Source organism: Hetaerina americana, unplaced genomic scaffold, assembly GCF_022747635.1.
Source record: "Hetaerina americana unplaced genomic scaffold, ioHetAmer1.1.p SCAF_11, whole genome shotgun sequence".
NCBI classification, from domain to species: Eukaryota; Metazoa; Arthropoda; class Insecta; order Odonata; family Calopterygidae; genus Hetaerina; species Hetaerina americana.
In genome coordinates, this window is record NW_027286181.1 from 12,135,533 (window position 1) to 12,149,423 (window position 13,891).

The 13,891-nt window shown below is 35.2% G+C and overlaps 1 protein-coding gene across 1 annotated transcript in view; it reads right to left on the reverse strand.

Moving 5' to 3' along the window:
* Positions 1–311: 311 nt before the first annotated feature.
* LOC139701084 (uncharacterized) overlaps positions 312–13,891 on the reverse strand; it is a 39,489-nt gene continuing 25,909 nt past the window's right edge. The window contains exons 10-12 of the mRNA XM_071599660.1: positions 7,636–7,784; positions 4,421–4,726; positions 312–512 (exon numbers count right to left, since the gene is read on the reverse strand). Of these exons, the coding sequence (XP_071455761.1) occupies positions 368–512; positions 4,421–4,726; positions 7,636–7,784 (600 nt within the window). The 3' untranslated portion in view covers positions 312–367. The remainder of the gene's footprint in view (positions 513–4,420; positions 4,727–7,635; positions 7,785–13,891) is intronic.

Below are 13,891 nucleotides of genomic sequence, written 5' to 3' on the forward strand. Positions count from 1 at the left end.
CACCCCCTGCCACGTATTTATGTGAATGGCATTTTGGGAGTATTGGACGCGAGGGAAGCATTTATCTGGTATGTTAAAAATGAATCATAACCAATAATACAATGGACACTCAAAAGATTCTGAGGTCTATAAAGCCCCTGGCTTAATTTAAATTGTCAGGATTTTCCCAAATATTAACAGTTGAAATGGAGGTTATTTTATTTTCTGATAATTTTGTATGCATTACCATATTCATTCTATTTTTAGTTAACATTTTAGAAATCACATTCAGCCTTAAAAATACTTTTGTGAGAGCACAAGTGTGACAACAATAAAAGATTTTATGGATGGTTTTTTTCAAGCTTAAACTCACATATTCTGGTATTTATCAAAATGGTTTCTTCTTTCCAATTGCAACCAGTGTATCCAAGCATTTACAAAAAGCCCTGTAGCTGACTTCATCTCCCTTTTTAACTCCGAAACACTTCATTAATAAATCCAACTCTTTGCTGGATAGATGATCTGTCATTTTCCTGAAGCATTATGAGAAACAGATTTTTTTAAACTCTTTTTATCAATTTAAATTTTCCATACAAAGGCAAAAAATCAAGTATTTATCAATTGTATGGTTCATGCATTGAAATAGATATAAAATAATTAATATAAAATAACCTTTGAACTGTTAAAAATAATATGTAGACCAGGGTTTTTAGTTCAGCAGACATAATTCTAAAAAACCTAATTAATCGCCTTTAATACAGCCCATGGCTTCATCAATCTGTCAGAATTTTCTATCTTGGCTGTTGGGAATAATACTTGACAGTTAATGAACCTGACTCTCAATGTTTACCAATAAAGGAGCCTTGTCCAAAGAACACACTTATAAATGAACGCCTTAATTTGACCGACAATTGTCTATATGATATCTTAATGCCTGGCTACTTAAAATTTTTCTTTAGAATTGATATTTATGTAAATTAAATTATTAAAATATCACATATACTAAAATTATATTAACTGAATATCAAGATATTCATATGATAAGGGTGCGATTTATGGCTAAGGCTCCATTATTGATAAACATTGAAAGTCAAGTTAATCATATGTCAAGCATTAGTCCATACTGCCAAGATAAAAAATACTGGCAGCATTAGGCTATATCAGCAGCTATTGATTAGTTTATTTAGAATTATTTCAAGAGAACTAATAGTCTCTTTGAAATACACTCAATCATATGTAGATCAAAGGTCACTTCATATTAATAATTTTATATCCATCCAAATTTCAATTAAATATATGTCTCACATCCTTGGTATGAGCAAGAAAATAAATATGGCATAGATGTAATGAAAAACTGCTGTGCAGGTATATTGAGAGTTTACAAAGAAAGGATGACATTGGTGCACTGTACAGGAAAATGAAACCACTGTCAGTAAGTAATATGGGACAGTCCAACCACATTACCAATGATTAAACAGGAAAAATTCCTAATGGGCCAAGAGAAGACTTGAAGGAGAGAGAAAGAATACACAGATGAGCTATATGGTAAAGATTAGTGGCCAGGAAGTGTAGACTTGGAAATAGAAATAATGTTGATGAGGATGGCTTAAGTACAAGGATCACTAGATTAAATAAACTTCCTAAAGCTGTAAAGGATGATAGCAGCATCAAATGCTTGAAATATAACTTTTATTAACTCATACAGGGAAAATTGTATCACTCTATTAGTTGAGTATATTAATGCTACTATATTGCAGTGGGCATTGTATATGTAGCTCAGACAGCACTTAAGGAAAAAGTGATGCAAACAGTGATTTATCAATTCTGTCCATCACCAAGATCTAATAGTTGAGCATTTTGAAATTTGATGAATAAAATGGAAACAGATGCACCTGAAAACCTTGCAGTAACAGATATGACAAAACACTTGGTAGGATGATTAATATCAAATCCCCTTGTTAAGAATTATCTACCCTAATTATGTATATTAAAAAACACTGCAAAGTCATGCTTCAGTCTGCATTATAGCACTAATGCTAATAATTTATATAAATTATGAATGAATCAAACTCATGAATATATGGGCTTCAAAATTCCTGTTTATATTTCATAAAGAGAGCACTGCATCTATGGCACATCAATTGCAACATATGCCAAATCAAAAGAAGATATAAATTTCAGATATGTAAATTACTGCATATAGGGATATATTTTTAATGGGCTAATAAGCAAATATGTATCACATTTGAAGTTTTGAAGCCATTCCTCCAATTTATTGAAGATAAAATTTTTATGTACAATTCTTTTGAGCCCAGTAAACTTTTTGACTGTTCTGCCCGTAAGGTTTTCAAGTAATGACATCAGAAGACGTAAAGTTACTTATGTCAATGCATTGAAATAGGAAAAGCAAGCATATACATGCATTTTTAACAATTAAATCAGCATGTACCTAGTTACTAGGAAGATCAACATACATCTACATAATACCTTGCAAGGGTGTGTGGTGGGGGGTGTTAGGTAACCACCCGTAAAAAGGAACAAAACCACATGCAAAATCAACACATACATGCAAAACTATATACCTTTATACTAAAATCATTTCATTCTACATGCATGCAAATACTACCTTGATCAAAAAGTTCCCGGAATAACCACCGTGTGGCGCTCCCATCGTTCCGATTTGAGTTCTGTTTTTTTGTTAAATTGGTACATCTGTTGTTGATATTCCCTTTAAATCTTAGTGTCATAACTTGACATTTGCAAAAGTTACGTAGCCAAGAGTACATCTATCTCTGTGTGTGTTGGCGATTTTTTACAATTGCAGAAATGGATTTAAATCTGCAACAACGAACTTGTATTAAATTTTGCGTAAAAAACGGATTTAGTGGCGCACGGACGTTGGAAATGTTGGAAAAGTGTTTCGGCAACGATTCTCTAAAAAAACGGTCGTTTACCAGTGGCACGAGCGGTTCAGAAGTGGTCGTGAGTCAATCGAAGATGATGAACGCAGTGGCAGACCATCGACATCGAAAGTCGGTGAAAAAATTGATAAAGTAAAAGAAATGTTGGTCAATAACCGCAAATTAACCATCAGAGAAATAGCGGAGGACTTGAACATTGCCTATGGATCCGCCCAAGACATTGTGGTTAATGATTTGGGTTTCCGTCGTGTAGCAGCAAAGTTGGTGCCAAAAGACCTCAATTTCATGCAAAAAAGAGACCGTGTTGACGTCGCAAAAGACATGATTTGCGAGGCTGAATCCGATCCCACATTCATCAAAAGGATCATTACTGGAGACGAGACGTGGGTTTATGAGTACGACACGCAATCCAGACATCAGGCAAGTGAATGGCGTTCACCAAATGAGCCGAGACCAAAAAAACCACGTCGTTTTCAGTCAAAAAAGAAGGCAATGCTGACGGTTTTCATGGATTACAACGGTGTAGTGCATCATGAATTTTTGCCAGAAGGCCAGACAGTAAACAAAGAGTATTATTTGGGCGTTATGAGACGTTTGCGTGAAGCAATTCGCCGAAAGAGACCAGAAATGTGGGCAGAAAACTCGTGGATTTTGCACCATGATAACGCACCGTCGCACAGTGCTATCATTATTCGTAATTTTTTGACGAAAAATGCAACAAATACCATCCAACAGCCACCGAATTCACCTGATTTGGCTCTCTGTGACTTCTTTCTGTTCAATCGAGTTAAAAAACCATTACGAGGAACGCGTTTTAGCAGCCGAGAGGAAGTAATGGAAAAATCGCAGGAAGCACTGATGGACATACCGAAAACCGACCGTAACTTTTGCAAATGTCAAGTTATGACACTAAGATTTAAAGGGAATATCAACAACAGATGTACCAATTTAACAAAAAAAACAGAACTCAAATCGGAACGATGGGAGCGCCACACGGTGGTTATTCCGGGAACTTTTTGATCAAGGTAGTATATACTATCATCTAACAAATTATTGCACCTTAGGATGCAGCAAAATTTATCCAATAACCTGCAAGCTAGAATTTGAAAAGTATACAGTGACTTTAAGTTTACAGTGATAATTTCAAAAGTACATAGTGAGAACAATGAAGCCAGGATTCGATACAGTGTTCAGTCTGCTACCTTTCATGGTAAAGAAATGAAGACAAATATCAGAGATATTGTTTCCTTATTTAAACATCTTTCCTATGTACAAATGATATTCAAGGCAAGAAAGTTTTAAATTCCAAATATAGATTTTGTGTTTGTGTGCTGGATTCTCACTAAAGTGAAAGTTTCAACCAAATTGGGTCCATCTCATTTGCATTATCCACATCGCCTGAATCCATCTCTATGCAAACTAGTTTCCAGCAGGAGGTTAAGAGGACTGATTTTTTCAAACTACACACTATCTATCTGCCGCAAAAATTAATTACATTTTATTATTTATTGAATATTTACCTCAGTGCCATAACTCTCATAAAATTATTGCGGGATACTGATCCACAGCAATGTGGATCAAAGTCTTTGAAGCATTCCAATAGATTGGGATCATATATACATCGCTGTGCAAGCATTGTAAGGGCTGAGTTCACAGCTTCTCTTTCTTGTCCATTCAAAAAATTAGTATCAAAATCCTTTGGAGGCACATGTTTGACTGGAACTAGCATGGGATCCCTTTCCAGCCCTCCAATAGTGCATGCAGACTCAACAGTCTTGCCAAATCTATCATAGTCTATGTAGCCATCTTGAAAGGGATACTTAAATCTGAAAAGATGCTCAATTTTTTTTAATGCATGATATAGAAACATAAAATAATTTATGAATACATCTGAGGACAAATTATACACTGCAGGGACACCAATAAAATAAAAACATCAAAAATGAACATCCAGATAATGCATAAAAAAGCCATATAGACATGTAGATCAGAATGAAGCTCTGGTTTGTGTACTAGCTCCCTACCAAAGGGACCTATGCCATGCCATTAAGGAAAAAATAGTTTGGCCTAAAGACTTTGCGTGGCTAATTTTAATTTGGTATATTTTTAAAGAAATTTAACAGCTGAATGTGACAACTGAGTCTGGATAAGTTTAATTTGGAACACAGAAAAATAGCACTAATATCAAATCATCGGAGATCTGAAAACCAGTTTGAGTTTAGGAAGGTGAAGAGTAGTGCCTCGACAGTAATTATATCCCTGATAGAAATTAATCTTTCTCTGCGTTCATGAAGGCATTCAGTCAAGGCAGACAGAGTGGAAACAGAAATAAATATATTACAAAAATTGACATAGAACCTAAACCATGCCATAGTGCAGAGAAACATTGACTCAATGAGTTAATGATGTGAAGACATTTGGATTTTATTAACAATGAGAAAACAACATTTATTCTATTTCATCCCCACCAAAGAAAAATAAGAACTTCCCCTCTTTTGAGGATAAATGGGTCATCTTGTAGGGGTTCTATTGTAAAAAAATTTTGGGGATACATATCTAAGAGTCTCTATCCTGAGAAGTTCATATTGCTCAACTATGCCCCAAAGTAGCCACAGGATGCTGCCTCCAAAGAAATATAGTGACCCTGGTTGACACAACTACTGCTCTCTCAGTCTATTATGCATTTATTCACAGCCGACTGAAATATGGCATTATCATGTTGGGGCACTCATATCATTTCATGCACCTCTTTAGACTGCAAAAACTGGCAGTAAGAATCCTAGGAAAAGTTCCAAGGGCAAACAGTTGTAGACCTTACTTTAAAAGATTCAACATTCTAACACTTCCCTGTTTTTATTTATTAGATAACCTTTGTGCAGCAAAACAAAGCCATGTTCACTCTGAAAACCAATGCTGATGTACATAGGTAGAGCACAAGAGGTTGTAGCAACTTTAGAATAAATGCCCACAGCTCATCCATGTTTGCTAAGAACCTTGGATATGCTGGTGTGAAATTGTTGAAAGAACTACCGAGAAAATTAAGGGAAATACATATTTTTTTGCTATTTAAGTCTAAACTATATCAATTCCTTTGTGGTCATCAACGCTATACCAGTTGATGGATTCATGTCCCATTTGCTAGGTAAATGATTTTATTCATAAATAACTCTTCAGAAGCACCCTTGTTATTTCTCCCGACCCCTGTTTTTGGTTTTTACTCTTATATTTTAATTTTGAGATATATGCTGACTCTCTAATGTCTGCAAAGAATTTGAGCAAACAATGAGACCTGTTCCATTCTTGTTACAAACATGTCTTATAGGAACCAATTAACATTATTATTTTTATATTTGGAATACACAGATGAATTTAATGAAGTTTTCTTGTGTCTTCCACCGGGTCAGGGGTTCCATGTTGGCCGACGTTTTGATACCCGACTTGTGCATCGTCCTCAGGAATGATGATTGCCACTCGGTTTTTGGCCATCTTATATATATGCATGCATAGTGCGCATGTATATAAGAAGGCCAAAAACCAAGTGGCAATCATCATCCCTGAGGACGATGCACGAGTCGGCCATCGAAACGTCAGCCAACATGGAACCCCTGACCCAGTGGAAGACCCGAAAAAACTTCATTAAGCAAATAGGCCGGGAAAGCACCAGATCTTACTTCACACAGAGGGATCTTTAAAAAAATGAACAGTTGTTGAACTGCACATACTAAGGCAGATAATTAGGATGAGAGGTGATAAGTGACCACCCTGTCTAACTCTCCTTCTGAGGACAGGATGGCCAGTTAACACTGGTGCTATTTAAATTATTTGCTAAGAAAATGGTAACAGAGCTTTGGAAGGATTGGGGTAGTGAATGACAGTGTACAAGGAGCAGAGCCTGTCAGTCCAATTTGCAAATAATAAAACTTTTAAAACCTATGAGATAGTATATACTGCAGGTCTTTTACAGCACATTAGAGAGTCATTGAGTAAATCACTATGCAATTATAATAAATCATAAGAAAATTTACGTAAGGAGCTTCTCAAGAAACAAGAAGAATAAGCAAACCAACAAAGTAAAAATATATTAAATTAGAGCAGGAGAATGATTCATTTATTTCAGTTGAGTTATGGAAGAAAAGGTACATCATTGTAAGGTTATCAGGAAAAACTTTGGTAAACCAAGTATTTACCAGGAGGAATGTGAGAAGTACACAAAAAGTGAAAGAGGAGAAATTGAGACATCGGTGAGGTGGATGCTGAATGGTGTGATAGAGATAGTATTGGAGAGGCATATAAAAGGAAAGTCTAGGCATTTTGAATGACATGAAGAGGATCGGAAATGTGAAAAGCTGAAGGAAGAAATGGTTAAGTGTAGAGGGTGTTTACTAAAGGCAAAAGTAATTTAGGAGTCTACAATCATGGAAAACAATTGTCATAGACCATCAAAAACCCGGATTTAATTACTTATGGTGTTAAAACTCTTTTAAATATGCCTACACTATCCTATTATTATAGTTCATCATCCATGACTGCTTATTGATTGAGTAAACTTAGAAATTTTATAGCTGATCTCTATGTGTAGAAGTTGACCCATTATTCATAACCCAATGGGTGAACTCACTAGCCATAGGCATTGCCAAAACAATCAAAACAAATGAATAAATAATGACACGCTTTTGAACCTAATGGTTGAGGCATTTTACAGTACATACTGTACCACCAGTACACTAGTACTTACACATCAATAATTGTTTTTACTTCTGTGTTGCTGAGATTAAAACCACACATTTTCAATCCTCTTTTGAAATTCTCTTCTGATATAATTTGCTTCTTCAGTTTATCATAATCCACAAAAAAATCATTCACTCTGATTCCTTCTGCCACCACCTGTAATATCAGTAATTGATAACTTAAGATTGAATTTTGCAAAGTCACTAGAATAACTGCATACTTGACCACCTGACTGGATTTGATAATTATACTCACCATGAAACAAATATCATACATTTGGGAGGAACTAATATGTTCATTGCGAAGTTTCCTGCTGCATTTACAAAGAGTATGAAAAGCTATTCCATCATGAATTACATTGTCACATCCTACTGTTTGTTTAGTAAGCACATTGGACAATAGATTGCAGAAACAACCCTTCAGTTGGTGTGATAATGCATCATAATAAAACACTACCCTGGTTGTGCTCGTTTGTCTCTTCTTCATATAATATTGAAAATAGGTACCTACCATATATTCTGAGTAGCCCAATGCTGAGAGAATTAATATGGACTGGGGCTCCATTCTGTAGCTTATGTTTTTTTTGCTATTCATTAATGATATACCTACAACAATGTCCTACCTGCAAAATATTACACCTGTGATGCATGCTGATGGTACAAGTTTTTTATTACTAGAACCTAAAGCAGATGCACAAATAGAAACAGGCAAACAAGTGATAAGCAACATAATATGAAAGGATTGTACAAAAATACATTAATATAAATGCAAAAAAATCCATTTCATATGTTTCTTAATAACTACCACCACAAAAGTGGATTTTGTTTGATTTAAATGGTAAGGTGTTAGAACAAGTGGACACAGATTTCTTGGCCTATGGGTCGATAGTCACCAGTCAAAGAAAACACATGTTGACAAATTAGTGAGCAAACAGCAAAATGTTATTTTGTCAGATTAGTTTTGCAAACACAGCCACCAAGTGCTTTACTTGTCATTAAATGAAGATTTCTATTCACACACAATGCATAGAGTTGCATTTGGGGAGCATCAAACTATGCCTCAAAAATATTATTTTATTCTGAGAGGATTGTCCATCTCAGGCAAAAAATATAGTTCATCATTACCCCTTATTTAACAGAGAGGGAACTCCCTCTTCCTTATTTTGTAATGGCCATTGCAGAGTAGCAGTACTACAAAAACCCCAGAAGTTTCGGGAACACTGCTGTTTAATCAACTTCCTGAAGAGTTAAAACGAATACTCCCACAAGAAAATAAATTTTAAAAAATGTTAAAAGACTTCTTTGTAAATAATGTTTTTTATAGCATCCAAGAGTACATAGAAAGAGACAATGTAGGGAATTCTGTTTTTTAAACCTTTAAAACTCATATATTTCATGTACATTATTATACCTGTGAATCTGTATATATGTTACTGCACCTATAAATGTAATTGAATCTTAATGAAGCCCATACAATTTTGTATTGTTCTATGGCGAATAAATCTATCTATCTTGTATATTTTATCTTCAATAAAATATGTGAATGTTTAATTTGATGAAAACAATGACATTTATTATTATGAAGCAATATGTAGTTGTCAATAATTTTTGCATTCCATTTTTTAGATCCAGAGATGCAACATTAGGACTTAAATTAATGGAAATTAAATTTTTCAGTATGCTACCTCACAAATTTAAAATGGCTGAAGCCACACGTGTTTGTGAAAAGGTTTAACAGTTTTATGATAGAGAAAGTCATTTTACTCAATTTATGACTTTTTGTATGATCATCAAGCGTGTTAAATGAATCTTTAATTAGTGCTTTACTTGTACTATTATTTTGGCATGCTTTTTATCATGTACATATTACATGTAATAAGATAATTTAGGCAAATAAAAATAATATTAATTGTTATTAGAATACTGAATTACATTTAAACCCACAAATTATAGTGCCAGCAGAAGTTTTATTATATTTCAAATTTTGACTGACATATGTTGAGAATTCTACATTTTCTAGTTACACTTATTCAATCTGATAATTATGTTGCAAAAATTATATTAAATGCAAAGGAATTCAGTTATTATTTTTATGGCCAAATGTTCATGAAAACTTTTCATTCATAATACTTCCTCCGCATGGTTGCAGTTCTTACAAATTTTATTCATGAAGACATGGAAAAACTTAATTTATAGGCTATAAAATTAACTTCCCCATTCCCAAATTGAATACACCTACAGGAAAGCAAACTCCAGTCAAGTGGTCAAAATAATGCTTTTTCAAATACACATTAAATGATCTCCGACTTGCTTGTGGTTAATACAGGTTGTATGTATTTAAATAGTTACATTTTTTAATTTTTTTCCCATCATTACCAAATAATATTATTCTATGAATACTCAAGGGCTTACTATTCATTACACAAACAACACAACTTCATTATTGCAAACTAACACAATTATGTAGTGGGAATGGAGGCATGCCAATTGAATTTAAATAATAGTACCTTTGCTTTAATCTTAGCCAAAATGGCAGCTATATCTTTTTCTTGCTTCACTGGAGAATCAAGGAACTCTCTTGAGTTGAGTAATATTTTTTCCTTGACGAGTGCATCATACTTATCACATGAGAGAAATGTAAATATGTCAATTCTTTTACATGAAAGTTACTCAATGTACAGGCACTATTTTATCCACTAGGTATTTCACTTGAACTTTTAGCCTTTTGCTCAAAATTATTACAGTTTATCACATAAATAAACAGTGATTTTCTTCACTTAAATGAAAATTTTAATTACATTAATCCATGTGGAATCTAATACCTTTCATACACGGATGCTTCCACTGTTTGCATAAATCGATTTATTTATTGAGCATCAATAAGCTGGAGCTGCATGCAAATTGGAAAAAGAATGATAAAAGTTGACCAGATGGTTATGCATCCACAACAACACATAAAGAAATATTGAGTTACAGGTCTGGTTACAATTAAAAGCTTGCTTACAATAATCACCACAATGGCATTTAAATGACTTGAATTTAGAGTCGATTCCTCTAATTTGAATACATATGTTCTCATAATTTTCCTACCAAGCATTTCGTTGATAGCTAAAGGCAGAGGTCTTCTGAGGCTGTATGCATACATCTCAAGTAATTGAAATTATCATATTCGAAGTAGAAAGGCCAGTTGCTTTTCCAATGTCTCCTATAGTTTCTCAAAATGTTCTGGTCCATAGAAAATCACATGGCTGAGATTTAACTGGGGATATGCAGAGGAGTCACCTCGATTTGAGCCTGGGACCTTACAATTAGTAAAAGAGCTACTAGGATTCTAATAAACCTTATGAGGATAAACCACCATAGTAATCAACCCTAGGGTTGGTGTCATAGGTGAAGGTAGAGCTCACCCAGTACTAAGCCCAATGGCATATCAAATTTACACATTATGAAAGTAATAAGGGGGACTTGATCCTTTCCCTGTGTTTTCCCACAAAAATCTGATAACTGAAAAATCACAAAGCTTAGGTGAAGCTGAGGGTGCCCAGGGACTTCACCAGGAACTGAATCCAGGCATTAAGCCAATGCTGTATCCACTGAATCACCATGCCCCCCTCAACTACAAACTATCAAATATTTTTTTAGGTAGAGACTACAATGGTGTAATGTTAAATGTAATTGTATTACCTGCCATTGAGCTTTAATATATATTTTACAACACATTTTGACTGATTGTAATAAGAGTTAATTCTGTTGAAGAAATATTAGTGAACGCAAATCTAAAAGTATGAGCTTTGGAAATAAGGATAGTAAAAAACCTGCATATCATATGTTGATAATGTTAGAAATGAAATTCTGCATCATCTGTTTTTCAATTACTTGTTGTTATTATTATCAGCAGTAGTCCATTGGCTAAGGGTAGGTTTATGATGGGCCTTGACACTGCACAATATTGTACTTGTAAGCCCCAAACAAAACGGCACAAAAATCGTTAAAATCTATCCTGCATAACTTATCTTTTAGCTCTGCATATTTTCTAACTTTCTCAATTCCATCCCAATTTCTTATTTCTTCACCCCCTCTAATCTATTTACCCAACATCCTTACTCTCTCTTACCATATCCATTATCCCATTACTTCTCTATCAGCTGCAACCACTTGCCCTGCCTTCTTGTACGAATTTCTCCCAACAACCATCTCTCTTCCCATTTCATGCCTAGAACTTCTTTCTTAGTTTTCCTTTCCTTCCATTTTATTTTTTACATTCTTTTCCACAACCACTTCTCAAAAGCCTAAAATCCATCGCCATCCTCTTGCCTCACTGACCAAGTGTCCAAGCCTTACAAAACTCTCCATGTTAACTCTTCGTATTAAAGTTTTCACAAAGCCTTTTCTTTGTGAATATCTGGTGTCTGGCCTGGTGGAATTAGTGCCTGTCATCAACTTCCACACCTTTATAAGCACTTCCTTAAATCCTCTAATCAGCTCACTATCCTCCAAAAAACTTCGTAAGTAGCTGTTCCGTTCCAACTTGGAACAATGAATTTACAATAAATTTGATTGAGGAATGGAATAATTAAAGTTAAGTGCTGCTTTAGGCAAGCCTTCTATGAATGAAAACATTGTTAACAAGGGGTGAAAATGTTTCCAAGAGGGTCATAAAGATATTGAAGATGAAGAGAACCCAGGACACCCCATCACATCAACAACCGATGACAGCATCGAAAATGTAAAGAAAATAAAAATAGACACTAGTTGAATAACCACCAGAGAGGTTATTGATGATATTGGCATACCATGTGGCTCATGCCATGCAATTTTCATTGACTATTCATTCACTATCCAAGCCTGTGCAGTCTTCGACACATATAAGTTTTGGATAATTTGCCCATCTCTCCAGTCTACTCATATCTTCTACAAACTGTTTATCAATTTTGCTCAGTTTACTCTGTCAAATGCTTACTAAAAACCTACAGAGTATAGAAATACATCCTATCTCCTTTCTACAGATACCATAATTATTGCTATGGCATCATGTGTACCTCTCATCTTTCTAAACTAAAAATGATTTCCTAAATACTCATTGGCTCTCTTCTCCTTGCATATATGTGCGTAATTATGTATATATTTATGTGTGTGTATGCATGCATGTATGTATGTTTATGTGTGTATGTATGTGTGTGTGGATATGTATGTATATGTATAAGTATGTGTATGCATATTTTTTTAAGGTAATCTACCGTTTAAGGTAGGTTTTTGGATGGACACAACTTCCAAACAAATATTTTATTACTCCTAACAAAACACAAAATCCATCATCCTACTCTATATCAGGTCCCTCTTCATCTCTGAGTACTTTCTTCCTCCCTTCATCCCGGCCAACATCCCTATCCTGTTTCTTCCCTTTCCTCTTTTGCCCAACATTCTACCCTCTATCACAGTCTTCAACATCCCACTGCCGGTCAACACCCCCTTCATCCACTTTTCCTGCCTCCATAGGATTGCTCTCAACAAACCCCTCTCTTCGCCCACCATACCAAGAACTTCCTCATTTGTTCTCTTCTCTGTCCATTTCACCTTCTTCATTCTTCTCCACACCCACATTTCAAAAGCCTCCAATCTACGTCTATCCTCCTGCTTCAATGACCACGTTTCCGCACCGTACATAGCTACGCTCTATATCAAAGTTTTTACGAGTCTTTTCTTAACATCCTTACTCAAAGTCCCTGTCATCAACTCCCTCCTCCTTGTGAAAGCCTCTTTGCCCAGCGCAATTCTTCTCCTTACGTCCCTACTACTTTGACCGTGTTGGTCCAAAACACTACCGAGATAAATTCCAAAGAAACTGCGGGAGATGCCGCAACAGTAACTTTTAACGGAGTCATCCGCTAATGTGCATTTTAATGCAACAATTTCAGAGCGTAAAAATCATTCGCCTTGACTGGGACTCGAACCCAGATCCCTCAATATCCGGTCGAGTGCTTTAGCCACTTAAGCTACCGAGGCGTCCTCTTAAACTCTGAAATTTTGGGGCTTTTAAAGGTACTAGATGTTATAACGAAATACCGTACATACAATGTCACATGCATTCGTAGTCGTGCGCGAGGCGCCACTGTCCACGAGGTTAAAAGCCAACTTTAAACACGTATGGTGTTTTCCCTTTGACAAATTCCAAAGAAACTGCGGGAGATGCCGCAACAGTACGAATGATTTTTACGCTCTGAAATTGTTGCATTAAAATGCACATTAGCGGATGACTCCGTTAAA